The sequence below is a fragment of the Coregonus clupeaformis genome, unplaced genomic scaffold, assembly GCF_020615455.1.
Source record: "Coregonus clupeaformis isolate EN_2021a unplaced genomic scaffold, ASM2061545v1 scaf0777, whole genome shotgun sequence".
Classification (NCBI taxonomy): Eukaryota; Metazoa; Chordata; class Actinopteri; order Salmoniformes; family Salmonidae; genus Coregonus; species Coregonus clupeaformis.
The window spans coordinates 151,878-173,837 of record NW_025534232.1 but is presented as its reverse complement, the minus strand read 5'-3'; the positions used below and the strand labels follow the sequence as shown (position 1 = coordinate 173,837).

At 42.6% G+C, this 21,960-nt stretch overlaps 1 protein-coding gene across 1 annotated transcript in view; it reads left to right on the top strand.

Annotated features, from left to right (window-relative positions):
• The window catches only part of LOC123485641 (zinc finger protein 180-like), a 35,222-nt gene that overhangs the window by 5,053 nt on the left and 8,209 nt on the right, over positions 1 to 21,960 (top strand). Inside the window, exon 2 of the mRNA XM_045216703.1 lies at positions 11,390 to 11,416. Within this exon, the coding sequence (XP_045072638.1) occupies positions 11,390 to 11,416 (27 nt within the window). The remainder of the gene's footprint in view (positions 1 to 11,389; positions 11,417 to 21,960) is intronic.

Below are 21,960 nucleotides of genomic sequence, written 5' to 3'. Positions count from 1 at the left end.
ATTTTGGGGGGGATTGCTTTATCCTATCCCAGGTATTCCTTAAAGAGGTGGGGTTTCAAATGTCTCCGGAAGGTGGTGAGTGACTCCGCTGTCCTGGCGTCATGAGGGAGCTTGTTCCACCATTGGGGTGCCAGAGCAGCGAACAGTTTTGTCTGGGCTGAGCGGGAACTATGCTTCCGCAGTGGAAGGGGAGCCAGCAGGCCAGAGGTGGATGAACGCAATGCCCTCGTTTGGGTATAGGGACTGATCAGAGCCCGAAGGTACAGAGGTGCCGTTCCCCTCACTGCTCCATAGGCAAGCACCATGGTCTTGTAACGGACTTTAACCAGAGATCACATTTTTTTTCTAATAATGTAAAACTATTTGGTGGAATGTGCTTTGTGGCTGCCCGAATGGGCAAGTTAAATTTTCTCCCGAAAAAAAAAAGACAACTTTAATTTGCTTTGACTCTAGTGTTCCATTTATATAAAAAATAAACCCAGCCAAGCAACACACAGTTCTGCTCCCTAAATTCCTGTTCCCCTCCCTGTACACACGCGTGCTGTGTGTGTCTACAGAAATAAATGCCTATAAAAACATATCAATCTGATGGGATACACAAGATACATTCATTGCCAAATAACGACAGTGTTATCACAAATTCTAAATGGACTGGTTGACTGAAGTAGGGAAATATGTGTTCCAACAACAAGCACTGCAGTTTTTTAATCACTGCGTTCCGGCTATTTTCCTTTTGGCTACTTTGCAAACTGCTAGTGGGACGAGTACTGAGTATACGAAGAGGCAGGACGCAGACGCAGCAATTAACAAAGGTAAAGGTTTACTTAACAATGAGAACGAGAATAACAAAGAGCGAGCAAACGACACGACGCTTAACCATCACACGCAACAATGAACTAACAGTCCAGGGCTGTATAGTGGTGGTGATGAGGTGCAGGTGCGTTGGGTTTCCATTCCTGTGTTTTGCCGAGGTGGTGTGCTCAGACCAGTGGCTCAGTAGACCGGCGAATCAGAGCGCCGGAGGGGAGCAACGGGAGGAGACGTGACAGCTAGTGGCATTCAGAATTGGTTAGCCTAGCACAGGGCTGCCCAACCTATCTACCGTCCTGTGGGTTAGCCTAGCACAGGGCTGCCCAACCTATCTACCGTCCTGTGGGTTAGCCTAGCACAGGGCTGTCCAACCTATCTACCGTCCTGTAGGTTAACCTAGCACAGGGCTGCCCAACCTATCTACCATCCTGTGGGTTAGCCTAGCATAGCATATTACCCCCCTGAACGTAGACAGGTTCCACACTGAAAACATGCTAAAACATTAGTTTGATAAAGACATACAACCTATCTACCATCCTGTGGGTTAGCCTAGCATAGCATATTACCCCCCTGAACGTAGACAGGTTTCCACACTGAAAACATGCTAAAAGATTAGTTTGATAAAGACATACAACCTATCAACCGTCCTGTGGGTTAGCCTAGCATAGCATATTACCCCCCTGAACGTAGACAGGTTTCCACACTGAAAACATGCTAAAACATTAGTTTGATAAAGACAGAGCGTATTTTAATCAGGATCATTAAGCCTACTCACCAAACAGATGTATTGGCCTTAATTCATCACCATTTAGCAATTAGGATTTGTCTGTAATGGTAATGATAAAATAAGCATTGTTGCCTTCGGAAAGTATTCACACCCCTTGATGTTTTCCAAATTTTGTTGCTTTACAGCCTGAATTTTAAATGGATTCAATTGAGATTTTTGGTCACTGGCCTACACACAATACCCCATAATGTCAAAGTGGAATCATGTTTTTAGAAATGTTTTACTAATTAATTACAAATCTGAAATGTCTTGAGTCAATAAGTAATAATAATAATATGCCATTTAGCAGATGCTTTTATCCAAAGCGACTTACAGTCATGTGTGCATACATTTTTACGTATGGGTGGTCCCAGGGATCGAACCCACTACCCTGGCATTACAAGCACCATGCTCTACCAATTGAGCTACAGAGGACCACCAAGTATTCAACCCCTTTGTTATGGCAAGCCTAAATTAAGTTCAGGAGTAAACATTCACTTAACAAGTCACACAGTAAGTTTCATGGACTCACACTGTGTGCAGTAATAGTCTTTAACATGATTTTTGAACGACTAACTCATCTCTGTACCCCACACATACAATTATCTATAAGGTCCCTCAGTCGAGCAGGGAATGTCAAACACAGATTGAACCACAAAGACCAGGGAGGTTTTCCAATGCCTCACAAAGAAGGGCACCTATTGGTAGATGGGTAAAAAATAAAAAAGCAGACATTGAATTTCCCTTTGAGCATGGTGAAGTTATTAATTACACTTTGGATGGTGTATCAATACACCCAGTCACTACAAAGATACAGGCGTCCTTCCTAACTCAGTTGCCAGAGAAGAAGGAAACCGCTCAGGGATTTCACTGTGAAGCCAATGGCACCTGAGTGGTGCAGTGGTCTAAGGCACTGCATCGCAGTGCTAGCTCTGCCACTAGAGATTCTGGTTCGAATCCAGGCTCTGTCGTAGCCGGCCGCGACCGGGAGACCCATGGGGCGGCGCACAATTGGCCCAGTGTCGTTCAGGGTAGGGGAGGGAATGGCCGGCCGGGATGTAGCTCAGTTGGTAGAGCATGGCGTTTGCAACGCCAGGGTTGTGGGTTCGATTCCCACGGGGGGCCAGTGTGAATAAAAAAAATATATAATAATAAAGAATAAAAAAAATAAAAACCCATAAAAACAAAAATAAATAAACAATATAAAAAATAAATAAAAACTGTAACTAACTGTAAGTCCCTCTGGATAAGAGTGTCTGCTAAATGACTAAAATGTGACTTTAAAACAGTTACAGAGTTTAATGGCTGTGATAGGAGAAAACTGAGAATGGATCAACAACATTGACAGAATGAAAAGAAGGACGCCTGTACAGAATACAAATATTCCCAAACATGCATCCTGTTTGCAATACTGCAAATAATTTTGCAAAGCAATTAACATTTTGTCCTGAATACCAAGTGTTATATTTGGGGCAAATCCAATACAACACATTACTGAGTACCACTCTCCATATTTTCAAGCATAGTGATGGCTGCATCATGTTATGGGTATGCTTGTCATCGTTAAGGACAGGGGAGTTTTTCAGGATAAAAAAGAAACGAAATGGAGCGAAATACAGTTAAAATCCTAGAGGAAAACCTGGTTCAGTCTGCTTTCCAACAGACACTGGGAGATGAATTATGTATTCTATATATATATATAATAATAGGTCATTTAGCAGACGCTCTTATCCAGAGCGACTTACAGGAGCAATTAGGGTTAAGTGCCTTGCTCAAGGGCACATCGACAGATTTTTCACCTAGTGGGCTCGGGGATTAGAACCAGCGACCTTTCGGTTACTGGCACAACGCTCTTAACCACTAAGCTACCTGCCGCCGTATATATATATATATATATATATATATATTTTGTCATTTAGCAGACGCTCTTATCCAGAGCGACTTACAGGAGCAATTAGGGTTAAGTGCCTTGCTCAAGAGCACATCGACAGATTTTTTCACCTAGTGGGCTCGGGGATTAGAACCAGCGACCTTTCGGTTACTGGCACAACGCTCTTAACCACTAAGCTACCTGCCGCTGTATATATATATATATATATATATATATATATATTTTGTCATTTAGCAGACGCTCTTATCCAGAGCGACTTACAGGAGCAATTAGGGTTAAGTGTCTTGCTCAAGGGCAGATCAACAGATTTTTCACCTCTACTGTATTTTAGTCAATGCCACTCCCACATTGCTCATCCTAATATTTACAGTGGGGGAAAAAAGTATTTAGTCAGCCAGCAATTGTGCAAGTTCTCCCACTTAAAAAGATGAGAGAGGCCTGTAATTTTCATCATAGGTACACGTCAACTATGACAGACAAATTGAGAAAAAAATTCCAGAAAATCACATTGTAGGATTTTTTATGAATTTATTTGCAAATTATGGTGGAAAATAAGTATTTGGTCACCTACAAACAAGCAAGATTTCTGGCTCTCACAGACCTGTAACTTCTTCTTTAAGAGGCTCCTCTGTCCTCCACTCGTTAACTGTATTAATGGCACCTGTTTGAACTTGTTATCAGTATAAAAGACACCTGTCCACAACCTCAAACAGTCACACTCCAAACTCCACTGTGGCCAAGACCAAAGAGCTGTCAAAGGACACCAGAAACAAAATTGTAGACCTGCACCAGGCTGGGAAGACTGAATCTGCAATAGGTAAGCAGCTTGGTTTGAAGAAATCAACTGTGGGAGCAATTATTAGGAAATGGAAGACATACAAGACCACTGATAATCTCCCTCGATCTGGGGCTCCACGCAAGATCTCACCCCGTGGAGTCAAAATGATCACAAGAACGGTGAGCAAAAATCCCAGAACCACACGGGGGGACCTAGTGAATGACCTGCAGAGAGCTGGGACCAAAGTAACAAAGCCTACCATTAGTAACACACTACGCCGCCAGGGACTCAAATCCTGCAGTGCCAGACGTGTCCCCTGCTTAAGCCAGTACATGTCCAGGCCCGTCTGAAGTTTGCTAGAGTGCATTTGGATGATCCAGAAGAGGATTGGGAGAATGTCATATGGTCAGATGAAACCAAAATATAACTTTTTGGTAAAAACTCAACTCGTCGTGTTTGGAGGACAAAGAATGCTGAGTTGCATCCAAAGAACGCCATACCTACTGTGAAGCATGGGGGTGGAAACATCATGCTTTGGGGCTGTTTTTCCCCTTTCTTCAAAGGGACCAGGACGACTGATCCGTGTAAAGGAAAGAATGAATGGGGCCATGTATCGTGAGATTTTGAGTGAAAACCTCCTTCCATCAGCAAGGGCATTGAAGATGAAACGTGGCTGGGTCTTTCAGCATGACAATGATCCCAAACACACTGCCCGGGCAACGAAGGAGTGGCTTCGTAAGAAGCATTTCAAGGTCCTGGAGTGGCCTAGGCAGTCTCCAGATCTCAACCCCATAGAAAATATTTGGAGGGAGTTGAAAGTCTGTGTTGCCCAGTGACAGCCCCAAAACATCACTGCTCTAGAGAAGATCTGCATCGAGGAATGGACCAAAATACCAGCAACAGTGTGTGAAAACCTTGTGAAGACTTACAGAAAACATTTGACCTGTGTCATTGCCAACAAAGGGTATATAACAAAGTATTGAGAAACTTTTGTTATTGACCAAATACTTTTTTTCCACCATAATTTGCAATAAATTCATTAAAAAATCCTACAATGTGATTTTCTGGATTTTTTTCCTCATTTTGTCTGTCATAGTTGACGTGTACCTATGATGAAAATTACAGGCCTCTCTCATCTTTTTAAGTGGGAGAACTTGCACAATTGGTGGCTGACTAAATACTTTTTTCCCCCACTGTATATGGGGCTTTGGTGACAAAATGGATGGCACTGTGATAGACTACATCCAATTTGCTGAGTAGAGTGTTGGAGGCTATTTTGTAAATGACATCGCCGAAGTCAAGGATCGGTAGGATAGTCCGTTTTACGAGGGCATGTTTGGCAGCATGAGTGAAGGAGGCTTTGTTGCGAAATAGGAAGCCGATTCTACATTTAACTTTGGATTGGAGATGCTTAATGTGAGTCTGGAAGGAGAGTTTACAGTCTAACCAGACACCTAGGTATTTGTAGTCCACATACTCTAGGTCAGACCCGTAGAGAATAGTGATTTTAGTCGGGTGGGCGGGTGCCAGCAGCGTTCGATTGAAGAGCATGCATTTAGTTTTAATTGTGTTTAAGAGCAGTTGGAGGCTACGGAAGGAGTGTTGTATGGCACTGAAGCTCGTTTGGAGGTTTGTTAACACAGTGTCCAATGAAGGGCCAGATGTATACAAAATGGTGTCGTCTGCGCAGAGGTGGATCTGAAAATCACCAGCAGCAAGAGCGACATCATTGATATACACAGAGAAAAGAGTCGGCCCAAGAATTGAACCCTGTGGCACCCCCATAGAGACTGCCATATGTCCAGACAACAGGCCCTCCGATTTGACACATTGAACTCTATCAGAGAAGTAGTTGGTGAACCAGGCGAGGCAGTCATTTGAGAAACCACGGCTATTTAGTCTGCCAATAAGAATGCGGTGGTTGACAGAGTCGAAAGCCTTGGCCAGGTCGATGAAGACGGCTGCACAGTACTGTCTATTATCGATCGCGGTTATAATATCGTTTAGGACCTTGAGCGTGGCTGAGGTGCACCCATGACCAGCTCGGAAACCGGATTGCATAGCGGAGAAGATACGGTGTGATTCGAAATGGTCGTGATCTGTTTGTTAACTTGGCTTTCAAAAACTTTCGAAAGGCAGGGCAGGATGGATATAGGCAGGGGCAAGTTGCAGAGCTGGTGGCCGGGGTAGTGGTAGCCAGGTGGAAAGCATGGCCAGCCGTAGCAAAATGCTTGTTGAAATGTTCGATTATCGTAGATTTATCGGTAGTGACAGTGTTTCCTAGCCTCAGTGCAGTGGGCAGCTGGGAGGAGGTGCTCTTATTCTCAATGGACTTTACAGTGTCCCAAAACTTTTTGGAGTTAGTGCTACAGGATGCACATTTCTGTTTGAAAAAGTTAGCCTTTGCTTTCCTAACTGATTGTGTATATTGGTTCCTAACTTCCCTGAAAAGTTGCATATCGCGGGGGCTGTTCGATGCTAATGCAGTACGCCACAGGATGTTTTTGTGCTGGTCAAGGGCAGTCAAGTCTGAGGAGAACCAGGGGCTATATTTGTTCTTAGTTCTGAATTTTTTGAATGGGGCATGCTTATTTAAGATGGAGAGGAAAGCACTTTTAAAGAACAACCAGGCATCCTCTACTGACGGAATGAGGTCAGCTCGTGGCTGAGGGGGGTCTGTAGCAAGCGGCAACAGTGAGAGACTTATTTCTGGAAAGGTGGATTTTTAGAAGTAGAAGCTCAAACTGTTTGGGAACAGACCTGGATAGTATGATAGAGCTCTGCAGGCTATCTCTACAGTAGATTGCAACCCCACCCCCTTTGGCAGTTCTATCTAGACGGAAAATGTTGTAGTTGGGGATGGACATTTCTGAATTTTTGGTCGGCTTCCTAAGCCAGGATTCAGACACTGCTAGAACATCAGGGTTGGTGGAGTGTGCTAACGCAGTGAATAACTCAAACTTAGGGAGGAGGCTTCGGATGTTAACGTGCAAGAAACCAAGGCTTTTACGGTTACAGAAGTCAACAAATGATAACGCCTGGGGAGTAGGAGTGATACTGGGGGCTACAGGGCCTGGGTTAACCTCTACATCACCAGAGGAACAGAGGAGGACTAGAATAAGGATACGGCTAAAGGCTTTAAGTACTGGTCTTCTAGTGCGTTGGGTACAGAGAAAAAAAGGGGAAGATTTCTGGGCGTTGTAGAATAGATTCAGGGCATTATGTACAGACAAGGATATGGAAGGATATGAGTACAGTGGAGGTAAACCTAAGCTTTGGGTAACGATGAAAGAGATAGCATCACTGGAGGCACTGATTGAGTCGGTCTCAGCGTGTATGGGGGTTGGACAAAGGAGCTATCTAAGACAGGTTGAGCTGGGCTGGGGGGATCTACAGTGAAATAGTACAATAAGAAATAACTCGAAACAGCAATAAGCAAGGCATATTGACATGGGAGAGAGGCATAAAGCAATCACAGGTGTTATTCGAGAGAGCTAAGACAACAGCTGGTAATGGCGACAAAGTTTGGGCTGAGGCTAAACATAAACAGGATGCAGTACCGTATAAAGGAACAGTCCAGCAGGCATCAGCTCTAGCTGAGTTATCATAAGGTCCGGTGAACAGCAATAGGAGAGTTCGGAGGTAGTTTGGGGGCTGCTACAGCACTGGCTAGCAAGAGGCCACGGCTTGCGCGTGCTAGTGGACCGGGGCTAACAGATGGATCTTCGTGGTCGACTTCGTAACGGGAAGCCTGTTGAAACCACATCAGACGATTTCGTCGGCAGACCAGTCGTGTTGGATCGGCGGGGCTCCGTGTCAACACTAGGAGCTCCCGTTCAGTTGACAGAGAGGTAGATAGCCGGGAGATGGGCCTGGCTCGAGGCTAGCTCAAGGCTGATTAGCCAACAACAACGTCCATTTGGTTGCAGCTAGTTAGTTGCGATGATCCAGTGTTAAAGGTCCAGTGATTCAGTAATTCCGGCAGAAAAACCGATATGTTCTGGGTCGATAACGCGCTGTGCAGACAGTGCAGACTGGCCGATAATAGTCCAGGCTAGAGCTGGCTGGTAGGTAGTGCAGGCCACGGACAATGGTGAAAAACCGCTAACGGTGGCTAATAGCAAGTAGCTAGTTAACTGGCTACTCCCGTCCGGTAGACAGAGAGGTAGATAGCCGGGATAGGGGCCTGGCTCGAGGCTAGCTCAAGGCTAACTGGTGCTTGCTTCGGGGGCAGTGGTGATTAGCCAAACAGCAACATCCATTCGGTTGCGGCTAGCTAGTTGCGATCCAGTGTTAATGTCCAGTGATTCAGTTATTCCGGCAGAAAATCCGATGTTCTGGGTGAAAACCGCTAACGGTGGCTAATAGCAAGTAGCTAGTTAGCTGGCTAGCTAGTTTCAACTGGAGATTCTAGATAAAAGGTAAGTCAATAATATAACCCGTTCCACATTGAGTAAGGCGGGTTGCAGGAAAGTAGATTTTGCATACTGCCCCAAGTATATTTTGTAGAAGGATGAAAAGTGTGATAGGGAAATATGTACGAAAAATACAAAAAAAATACAAAAAAACTGGCTATTTACACGGACACACAACAAAGAACACGACCGCACTGCTCCACCATCTTGGAACGCCAAGAGTGTGAAAAGCTGTCATTAAGGCAAAGGGTGGCTACTTTAAAGAATATAAAATATAAATTATATTTTGATTTGTTTAACACTTTTTTGGTTACTACATGATTCCATATATGTTATTTCATAGTTTTGATGTCTTACTATTATTCTACAATGTAGAACATAGTAAAAATAAAGAAAAACCCTTGAATGAGTAGGTGTGTCCAAACTTTTGACTGGTAGTGTACATATACACATATAAATACACATACACAGACATATATACATATATATATATATCTTTTAAAAATATATTTTCCTTCATTATTTTCCACTAACCCTACCACCTCTCCCCTAATTGGAGCAAACTAATGAACAACAACACTTAGGCTTATGTATGTATGTATGTGCACTACCGGTCAAAAGTTTTAGAACACCTACTCATTCACCTACTCATACTTTTATTTGGGTTTCTGTGCAAAGTATATGATTTGAATGTTTCTTTAAGTCTGCAGCTAGTTACTTGAAATGAGACATATAATCATGCCAAAACATGATAAAAAAATGCAATTCATTGACAGAGAGATAGCTAGATAATGAAACACATGTACAGTAGCTGGCTAAATTGACATTTACAGTAGCTGGCCATTCAAACTGTAACATTGACTAGCTTTCAATACATTTGATAAAATGTCCGTGGAGTTACCTCTTCATACTATCAAAACAATTCTTATTGCATGCTGAATATTTCAAGTGCACTCGAAACATTATATTTATCTTATTTCAGTCTTCGGGAGCAAGATATATCTGTTTCTCTTCATCAAACAGCAGTTTTCACAAGAGGCTGTAGTTACATCGTAGATAGAAGCATGCCATTGGCTGCCTTGATCACGAGGGTTATGTACGGGACCTCTGATTGGTTCCTAGTTTAGGAGTTCGTCAATGTTGCATGAGCAGTTGAAATATATTTTTTATGCGAAAATGTGCAAGAATTTAAGGTTTAAGGCCAACAAATGTTATAGTCATCATAACAATATTTTACTGTCATGTATAAAAAAATCAGGTCCTTCCTCGACTGGGATCGATTAACTTCACTATTTTCGCTTATGCCCACCACCTAATAACACAACCACACCACAGATAGAACAATGAGCCAGATATTTCACCTGATGTATAAATGTGAAGCATCCTGTTGTTTCCACTCACTACCAAATATGGTGTTGAGAGGAAGCCCAATGGGCAGAACAAGTAGCGAGATGGATTTTGACGACGTTCTGCTATTTTTTTCATTTTCCTGTTTCTGCTTTCAACTAGAATCTGTAACAAACAGAGTGGACTACGTTTAATAGACTTTACCCTTTGCCAAAGTTTTCGTTTAAGGCAAAAAGTAGGCGTTCCCTAAAGGTAATATGCAAATAGATTCTAGAACGCGCCAATAGGAGCTCTCTTGCTCCTGCTTGGCTCTGCCCACCTCCTTGCTTGTTCTGCCCACTAGGATTAATTTGCTCCCATTGGAAACGACAGGCTCTGGTCTATCTTGGGTTAGTTATAAAAAATATTGGGCCACACAGTCCATGAAGAGCATGAGGTGTGGCTAACATTAGTCAACTTGAGCTAGCTACCGAGCTAGCATAGGATCTCGGTAGCACAGAGTAGATCAATTTGACATTATAAAATTGTGCATTGTGAGTAGTTTAGAAGATATCCGGAAATAAGTTAATAAACATGTATACAAACATAACTGTTTGTAGGTAACCAGATCGTGACTACAACTAAGTTACTAAGTCTTTAACCACACTGTGTTGTTACATTGGTGGGTAAAAAAACTCATGCTTCCTACCCTTTAACTTTTGTCTGAAAATAAAATCTACATTTTACTCAACTTCGTTACCCACTCCAGTCAGCAGATGGCGATGTGGGACTTTAAGGCTATGCTGCTAGTGTGACGTATAATCTAGTGGACGGGACGCTTCTTTCAACAGCAGCAACAGTTAGTCAGACACCTCGGTAGCTTGCTAGACAAAATAGCCCAACCAATAAAGCTCTTTAGACGCTTTCGTCTATATTAGCCACTGTGTTTTAAACCCACTTCTGTCGTCTAGTTAGTTATCCCATTTAATTTCATATTTACGGTGTTGTTGTTATTGGTCAGCTAGCTGGCTGGTTAAGTTAGCACTAGCCTAGCTAGCTAACATCCCCGACCATGAGCTCACTAAGCTACTCTCCTCCTGCTAAAGAAGAGGAGGTCTGCTGGACGGAGAAAGAAGCTCTAGTGAAAGAGGAAGAGGAGGATGTTACAATACAAAAACAAGTAGAGGGTGAAGCTGTTACCGTGAAAGAAGAAGAGAAAGACGTTACAGTGAAAGAAGAGGAGGCTCCCGTGTTTGGAGTGAAAGAGGAGGAGGAGGAGATGACTGTCACATCGAAAAAGGAGGAGGAAGAAGAGGAGGAAACTGGATATCTGGTTCCGGTTTCCCAAAGGCATCTTAAGGCATCCAATGGTTCTAACGATGAACTTAGCAGTAAGATGGTTTTGAGAAACCGGGCCCTGATTAACACTAGTAAGTACTGTCTTAAAAACAGAGGCACAAACTCTGCAGTTGTTGAGCTGATGTGTGGTGTTAAAGGGGAAATCTGCAGTTGCTACATCCATATTTGGACTTTTAAATTATTTATATATATCCATTGATTCTTGAAGAATATAACACATGCCTCATGAGCTTAGTTCAACTGTCGTACCCCATCAGATCCCAAAATAAGCTTTTTTTACTCCAATGTTTAGAAACAATGTAAATGTAAACCAACACTGTATAGCCTCAACATGGTTAAAACTATAATGTTGATACCATGGATGGTCAGTCCTTGCATCCATAGGTCTGTCTATGATTTTGAGAGTAGTTACATTTCTCCAGCCCCATCCTCATCTTATTACCAAAACAGTGGTGGAATTACAGCTTTGTTATTGTTTGAACTGCAGATTGGTTGATTGATTGATGTGTGGCTTTTTCAAAGGGACAACCTAGGATTTAAACAGAAACAAAATGGCTGCTCTTAGACTTGGTTTGGTAAACAGCTGAGGAATGGGGGCTGGAGAAATGTAACCACTCTCAAATTCATAGAGAAAGCTATTGTAGCAACCTTAACCCAAAACCTAGCGACCTCATCAAGAAGTTCAGACATCTTGGTATAACAGTTATAAGGTGTTGGCTTGACAGTCTCTGGACCCAGGTTTGAGTCCAGCTCAGGGCTACCCCCTGGAATTCACTACACTATGAATACAAGGACTGGCCATCCATAAGGTCAAAATCACCGTTTTAACCTGGTTTTGAAGATATACAGTGTTTGTTTACAAACAGTGGCGTTATACAAGCTTATGTTTTGGTTTTTGATGGGGAAATACATTTGAGGCATTTATAAGTTATATTCTTCAAGAATCAATGGCTATACAGTATATGGGTCTTTCTATAACTGCCAGTGAGGATTTCCTTGCATTTATGGCAGTGTAGTTCCCTTAAGGGTCAGTCAACTTTGGTAAAACATACTATGGGGAGTCACACTCTCGCGACTTCGAGGCTATATACAGGGGGTACCGGTACCGAGGTAATGTGCTGGGGGCTATATACAGGGGGTACCGGTACCGAGGTAATGTGCTGGGGGCTATATACAGGGGGTACCGGTACCGAGGTAATGTGTGGGGGTACAGGTTAGTCCAGGTAATAATGAGGCTATATACAGGGGGTACCGGTACCGAGGTAATGTGCCGGGGCTACAGGTTAGTCCAGGTAATAATGAGGCTATATACAGGGGGTACCGGTACCGAGGTAATGTGCCGGGGTACAGGTTAGTCCAGGTAATAATGAGGCTATATACAGGGGGTACCGGTACCGAGGTAATGGGCTGGGGTACAGGTTAGTCCAGGTAATAATGAGGCTATATATCAGGGGGTACCGGTACCGAGGTAATGTGCCGGGGTACAGGTTAGTCCAGGTAATAATGAGGCTATATATAGGGGGTACCGGTACCGAGGTAATGTGCTGGGGTACAGGTTAGTCCAGGTAATAATGAGGCTATATACAGGGGGTACCGGTACAGAGGTAATGGGCTGGGGTACAGGTTAGTCCAGGTAATAATGAGGCTATATACAGGGGGTACTGGTACAGGCATAACAAGACAAAACAAAGGAGGGAGGGGATTAATTGTTCAGCAGTCTTATGGCTTGGGGGTAGAAGCTGTTAAGGAGCCTTTTGGTCCTAGACTTGGCGCTCCGGTACCGCTTGCCGTGCGGTAGCAGAGAGAACAGTCTATGACTTGGGTGACTGGAGTCTTTGACGATTTTCCTCTGACATGCCTAGTATCTAGGTCCTGGATGGCAGGAAGCTTGACCCCAGTGATGTAAAAAACAAACAAAATATAACTATTGTAAAATAGATTGTGTCCGTAAAATGTATATAGTATGTATAAGTTGGAAGTAGAAGCCTAAGTGTTGTTGTTCATTACTTTGCTGCAATTAGGGGAGAGGTGGTAGGGTTAGTGGAAAATAATACATTTACATTTTAGTCATTTAGCAGACGCTCTTATCCAGAGCGACTTACATGAGCAATTAGGGTTAAGTGCCTTGCTCAAGGGCACATCGACAGATTTTTCACCTAGTCGGCTCGGGATTAGAACCAGCGACCTTTCGGTTACTGGCACACCGCTCTTAACCACTAAGCTACCTGCCGCCATAATAAAGGAAAATATATTTTAAAAAGATATACAGTGAGGGAAAAAAGTATTTGATCCCCTGCTGATTTTGTAAGTTTGCCCACTGACAAATAAATGATCAGTCTATAATTTTAATGGTAGGTTTATTTGAACAGTGAGAGACAGAATAACAACAACAAAATCCAGAAAAACGCATGTCAAAAATGTTATTAATTGATTTGCATTTTAATGAGGGAAATAAGTATTTGACCCCCTCTCAATCAGAAAGATTTCTGGCTCCCAGGTGTCTTTTATACAGGTAACGAGCTGAGATTAGGAGCACACTCTTAAAGGGAGTGCTCCTAATCTCACCTTGTTACCTGTATAAAAGACACCTGTCCACAGAAGCAATCAATCAATCAGATTCCAAACTCTCCACCATGGCCAAGACCAAAGAGCTCTCCAAGGATGTCAGGGACAAGATTGTAGACCTACACAAGGCTGGAATGGGCTACAAGACCATCGGCAAGCAGCTTGGTGAGAAGGTGACAACAGTTGGTGCGATTATTCGCAAATGGAAGAAACACAAAATAACTGTCAATCTCCCCTTGGCCTGGGGCTCCATGCAAGATCTCACCTCGTGGAGTTGCAATGGTCATGAGAACGGTGAGGAATCAGCCCAGAACTACACGGGAGGATCTTGTCAATGATCTCAAGGCAGCTGGGACCATAGTCACCAAGAAAACAATTGGTAACACACTACGCCGTGAAGGACTGAAATCCTGCAGCGCCCGCAAGGTCCCCCTGCTCAAGAAAGCACATATACAGGCCCGTCTGAAATTTGCCAATGAACATCTGAATGATTCAGAGGAGAACTGGGTGAAAGTGATGTGGTCAGATGAGACCAAAATCAAGCTCTTTGGCATCAACTCAACTCACCGTGTTTGGAGGAGGAGGAATGCTGCCTATGACCCCAAGAACACCATCCCCACCGTCAAACATGGAGGTGGAAACATTATGCTTTGGAGGTGTTTTTCTGCTAAGGGGACAGGACAACTTCACCGCATCAAAGGGACGATGGACGGGCCATGTACCGTCAAATCTTGGGTGAGAACCTCCTTCCCTCAGCCAGGGCATTGAAAATGGATCGTGGATAGGTATTCCAGCATGACAATGACCCAAAACACACGGCCAAGGCAACAAAGGAGTGGCTCAAGAAGAAGCACATTAAGGTCCTGGAGTGGCCTAGCCAGTCTCCAGACCTTAATCCCATAGAAAATCTGTGGAGGGAGCTGAAGGTTCGAGTTGCCAAACGTCATGCTCGAAACCTTAATGACATGGAGAAGATCTGCAAAGAGGAGTGGGACAAAATCCCTCCTGAGATGTGTGCAAACCTGGTGGCCAACTACAAGAAACGTCTGACCTCTGTGATTGCCAACAAGGGTTTTGCCACCAAGTACTAAGTCATATTTAGCAGAGGAGTCAAATACTTATTTCCCTCATTAAAATGCAAATCAATTTAAAACATTTTTGACATGCATTTTCTGCATTTTTTGTTGTTATTCTGTCTCTCACTGTTCAAATAAACCTACCATTAAAATTATAGACTGATCATGTCGTTGTCAGTGGGCAAACATACAAAATCAGCAGGGGATCAAATACTTTTTTCCCTCACTGTAGGTCTGTCTATGAATTTGAGAGAAGTTACAGTTCTCCAGTCCCATCCATCATCTTATTACCAAAACAGTGGCGGAATGACAGCTTTGTTATTGTTTGAACTGCAGATTGGTTGATTGATTGATGTTTGGCTTTTTTAAAGGGACAATCTAGGTTTTAAACAGCAACAAAATGGCTGCCCAGAGACTTGGTTTGGTAAACAGCTGAGGGATGGGGGCTGGAGAAATGTATATATATATAATATAATATAATAGAACGGATGATCTCCGCGTGTGTAGTTCCCACCGTGAAGCATGGAGGAGGAGGTGTGGTGATGTGGGGGTGCTTTGATGGTGACACTGTCTGTGATTTATTTAGAATTCAAGGCACACTTAACCAGCATGGCTACCACAGCATTCTGCAGTGATACACCATCCCATCTGGTTTGGGCTTAGTGGGACTATCATTTGTTTTTCAACAGGACAATGACCCAACACACCTCCAGGCTGTGTAAGGGCTATTTTACCAAGAAGGAGAGTGATGGAGTGCTGCATCAGATGACCTGGCCTCCACAATCCCCCGACCTCAACCCAATTGAGATGGTTTGGGATGAGTTGAACCGCAGATTGAAGGAAAAGCAGCCAACAAGTGCTCAGCATATGTGGGAACTCCTTCAAGACTGTTGGAAAAGCATTCCAGATGAAGCTGCTTGAGAGAATGCCAAGAGTGTGCAAAGCTGTCATCAAGGCAAAGGGTGGCTATTTGAAGAATCTCAAATATAAAATATATTTTGATTAGTTTAACACTATTTTGGTTACTACATGATTCCATATGTGTTATTTCATAGTTTTGATGTCTTCACTATTGTTCTACAATGTAGAAAATAGTAAAAATAAAGAACAACCCTTGAATGAGTAGTTGTGTCCAAACTTTTGACTGGTACTGTATGTTATTGTTAGGTGAAGTTATGGGCCAATTTGGCATACACTTAGTGTGCAAAGGTAGCCAAAGAGCATTTTACTGAATTAGTGGTGAATTAGTGAATAGCGACACAGAGCTTAATGTGAGTTTCCTTGAGTAGCACTCCCGATCTTGCTCTGATAATGTGTGGTAATATTCAGAATACACTGTGAAATCTTCGCTCACCATTGTTCCTCCATGCAGATATACTACATCCATAACTAGAGGTTATTAGCATGGAGGAGTTCAGATATACTACATCCATAACTAGAGCACTTCAGTTAGTGCTAAATACGGCTGCTAGAATCCTGACTAGAACCAAGAAATTTGATCATATTACTCCAGTGCTAGCTTCCCTACACTGGCTTCCTGTTAAGGCAAGGGCTGATTTCAAGGTTTTACTGTTAACCTATAAAGCGTTACATGGGCTTGCTCCTACCTATCTTTCCGAGTTGGTCCTGCCGTACATACCAATACGTACGCTACGGTCACAAGACGCAGGCCTCCTAATTGTCCCTAGAATTTCTAAGCAAACAGCGGGAGGCAGGGCTTTCTCCTATAGATCTCAATTTTTATGGAACAGTCTGCCTACCCATGTGAGAGACGCAGACTCGGTCTCAACCTTTAAGTCTTTACTGAAGACTTATCTCTTCAGTAGGTCATATGATTGAGTGTAGTCTGGCCCAGGAGTGTGAAGGTGAACGGAAAGGCTCTGGAGCAACGAACAGCCCTTGCTGTCTCTGCCAGGCCGGTTCCCCTCTCTCCACTGGGGTTCTCTGCCTCTAACCCTGTTACAGGGGCTGAGTCACTGGCTTGCTGGTGCTCTTTCATGCCGTCCCTAGGAGGGGTGCGTCACTTGAGTGGGTTGAGTTACTGACGTGATCTTCCTGTCTGGGTTGGCGCCCCCCCTTGGTTTGTGCTGTGGTGGAGACCTCTGTGGGCTATACTCGGCCTTGTCTCAGGATTGTAAGTTGGTGGTTGAGGATATCCCTCTAGTGGTGCGGGGGCTGTGCTTTGGCAGAGTGGGTGGGGTTATATCCTTCCTGTTTGGCCCTGTCCGGGGTTTCTTCGGATGGGGCCACAGTGTCTCCGGACCGCTCCTGTCTCAGCCTCCAGTATTTATGCTGCAGTAGTTTATGTGTCGGGGGCTGGGGTTAGTTGGTTATACCTGGAGTACTTCTCCTGTCTTATCCAGTGTCCTGTGTGAATTTAAGTATGCTCTCTCTAATTCTCTCGTTCTCTCTTTCTCTCTGAGAACCTGAGCCCTAGGACCATACGTCAGGACTACCGGGCATGCTGACACCTTGCTGTCCCCAGTCCGCCTGGCCTTGCTGCTATTCCAGTTTCAACTGTTCTGCCTGCGGTTACGAAACCCCTACCTGTCCCAGACCTGCTGTTTTCAACTCTTAATGATCGGCTATGAAAAGCCAACTGAGAGACCTGAGCCCTAGGACCATACGTCGGGACTACCGGCCGTGGTGACTCCTTGCTGTCCCCAGTCCGCCTGGCCTTGCTGCTATTCCAGTTTCAACTGTTCTGCCTGCGGTTATGGAACCCCTACCTGTCCCAGACCTGCTGTTTTCAACTCTTAATGATCGGCTATGAAAAGCCAACTGAGATTTATTCCTGATTATTATTTGACCATGCTTGTCACTTATGAACATTTTTGAACATCTTGGCATGGTTCTGTTATAATCTCCACCCGGCACAGCCAGAAGAGGACTGGCCACCCCTCATAGCCTGGTTCCTCTCTAGGTTTCTTCCTAGGTTTTGGCCTTTCTAGGGAGTTTTTCCTAGCCACTGTGCTTCTACACCTGCATTACTAGCTGTTTGGGGTTTTAGGCTGGGTTTCTGTACAGCACTTCGAGATATTAGCTGATGTACGAAGGGCTATATAAAATAAAATTGATTGATTGATTGATTGATTGATAGAGGTTATTAGCATGGAGGAGTTCAGATATACTACATCCATAACTAGAGGTTATTAGCATGGAGGAGTTCAGATATACTACATCCATAACTAGAGGTTATTAGCATGGAGGAGTTCAGATATACTACATCCATAACTAGAGGTTATTAGCATGGAGGAGTTCAGATATACTACATCCATAACTAGCGGTTATTAGCATGGAGGAGTTCAGATATACTACATCCATAACTAGCGGTTATTAGCATGGAGGAGTTCAGATATACTACATCCATAACTAGAGGTTATTAGCATGGAGGAGTTCAGATATACTACATCCATAACTAGAAGTTATTAGCATGGAGGAGTTCAGATATACTACATCCATAACTAGAGGTTATTAGCATGGAGGAGTTCAGATATACTACATCCATAACTAGAGGTTATTAGCATGGAGGAGTTCAGATATACTACATCCATAACTAGCGGTTATTAGCATGGAGGAGTTCAGATATACTACATCCATAACTAGAGGTTATTAGCATGGAGGAGTTCAGATATACTACATCCATAACTAGAAGTTATTAGCATGGAGGAGTTCAGATATACTACATCCATAACTAGAAGTTATTAGCATGGAGGAGTTCAGATATACTACATCCATAACTAGAGGTTATTAGCATGGAGGAGTTCAGATATACTACATCCATAACTAGAGGTTATTAGCATGGAGGAGTTCAGATATACTACATCCATAACTAGAGGTTATTAGCATGGAGGAGTTCAGATATACTACATCCATAACTAGAGGTTATTAGCATGGAGGAGTTCAGATATACTACATCCATAACTAGAGGTTATTAGCATGGAGGAGTTCAGATATACTACATCCATAACTAGAGGTTATTAGCATGGAGGAGTTCAGATATACTACATCCATAACTAGAGGTTATTAGCATGGAGGAGTTCAGACATACTACATCCATAACTAGAGGTTATTAGCATGGAGGAGTTCAGATATACTACATCCATAACTAGAGGTTATTAGCATGGAGGAGTTCAGATATACTACATCCATAACTAGAGGTTATTAGCATGGAGGAGTTCAGATATACTACATCCATAACTAGAGGTTATTAGCATGTTAGCATGGAGGAGTTCAGATATACTACATCCATAACTAGAGGTTATTAGCATGGAGGAGTTCAGATATACTACATCCATAACTAGAGGTTATTAGCATGGAGGAGTTCAGATATACTACATCCATAACTAGAGGTTATTAGCATGGAGGAGTTCAGATATACTACATCCATAACTAGAGGTTATTAGCATGGAGGAGTTCAGATATACTACATCCATAACTAGAGGTTATTAGCATGGAGGAGTTCAGATATACTACATCCATAACTAGAGGTTATTAGCATGGAGGAGTTCAGATATACTACATCCATAACTAGAGGTTATTAGCATGGAGGAGTTCAGATATACTACATCCATAACTAGAGGTTATTAGCATGGAGGAGTTCAGATATACTACATCCATAACTAGAGGTTATTAGCATGGAGGAGTTCAGATATACTACATCCATAACTAGAAGTTATTAGCATGGAGGAGTTCAGATATACTACATCCATAACTAGAGGTTATTAGCATGGAGGAGTTCAGATATACTACATCCATAACTAGAGGTTATTAGCATGGAGGAGTTCAGATATACTACATCCATAACTAGAGGTTATTAGCATGGAGGAGTTCAGATATACTACATCCATAACTAGAGGTTATTAGCATGGAGGAGTTCAGATATACTACATCCATAACTAGAGGTTATTAGCATGGAGGAGTTCAGATATACTACATCCATAACTAGAGGTTATTAGCATGGAGGAGTTCAGATATACTACATCCATAACTAGAGGTTATTAGCATGGAGGAGTTCAGACATACTACATCCATAACTAGAGGTTATTAGCATGGAGGAGTTCAGATATACTACATCCATAACTAGAGGTTATTAGCATGGAGGAGTTCAGACATACTACATCCATAACTAGAGGTTATTAGCATGGAGGAGTTCAGACATACTACATCCATAACTAGAGGTTATTAGCATGGAGGAGTTCAGACATACTACATCCATAACTAGAGGTTATTAGCATGGAGGAGTTCAGACATACTACATCCATAACTAGAGGTTATTAGCATGGAGGAGTTCAGATATACTACATCCATAACTAGAGGTTATTAGCATGGAGGAGTTCAGATATACTACATCCATAACTAGAGGTTATTAGCATGGAGGAGTTCAGATATACTACATCCATAACTAGAGGTTATTAGCATGGAGGAGTTCAGACATACTACATCCATAACTAGAGGTTATTAGCATGGAGGAGTTCAGATATACTACATCCATAACTAGAGGTTATTAGCATGGAGGAGTTCAGACATACTACATCCATAACTAGAGGTTATTAGCATGGAGGAGTTCAGACATACTACATCCATAACTAGAGGTTATTAGCATGGAGGAGTTCAGACATACTACATCCATAACTAGAGGTTATTAGCATGGAGGAGTTCAGACATACTACATCCATAACTAGAGGTTATTAGCATGGAGGAGTTCAGACATACTACATCCATAACTAGAGGTTATTAGCATGGAGGAGTTCAGACATACTACATCCATAACTAGAGGTTATTAGCATGAAGGAGTTCAAATATACTACATCCATAACTAGAGGTTATTAGCATGGAGGAGTTCAGATATACTACATCCATAACTAGAGGTTATTAGCATGGAGGAGTTCAGATATACTACATCCATAACTAAGGTTATTAGCATGGAGGAGTTCAGATATACTACATCCATAACTAGAGGTTATTAGCATGGAGGAGTTCAGATATACTACATCCATAACTAGAGGTTATTAGCATGGAGGAGTTCAGATATACTACATCCATAACTAGAGGTTATTAGCATGGAGGAGTTCAGATATACTACATCCATAACTAGAGGTTATTAGCATGGAGGAGTTCAGATATACTACATCCATAACTAGAAGTTATTAGCATGGAGGAGTTCAGATATACTACATCCATAACTAGAAGTTATTAGCATGGAGGAGTTCAGATATACTACATCCATAACTAGAGGTTATTAGCATGGAGGAGTTCAGATATACTACATCCATAACTAGAGGTTATTAGCATGGAGGAGTTCAGATATACTACATCCATAACTAGAGGTTATTAGCATGGAGGAGTTCAGACATACTACATCCATAACTAGAGGTTATTAGCATGGAGGAGTTCAGACATACTACATCCATAACTAGAGGTTATTAGCATGGAGGAGTTCAGACATACTACATCCATAACTAGAGGTTATTAGCATGGAGGAGTTCAGACATACTACATCCATAACTAGAGGTTATTAGCATGGAGGAGTTCAGATATACTACATCCATAACTAGAAGTTATTAGCATGGAGGAGTTCAGATATACTACATCCATAACTAGAAGTTATTAGCATGGAGGAGTTCAGATATACTACATCCATAACTAGAGGTTATTAGCATGGAGGAGTTCAGATATACTACATCCATAACTAGAGGTTATTAGCATGGAGGAGTTCAGATATACTACATCCATAACTAGAGGTTATTAGCATGGAGGAGTTCAGACATACTACATCCATAACTAGAGGTTATTAGCATGGAGGAGTTCAGACATACTACATCCATAACTAGAGGTTATTAGCATGGAGGAGTTCAGACATACTACATCCATAACTAGAGGTTATTAGCATGGAGGAGTTCAGACATACTACATCCATAACTAGAGGTTATTAGCATGGAGGAGTTCAGACATACTACATCCATAACTAGAGG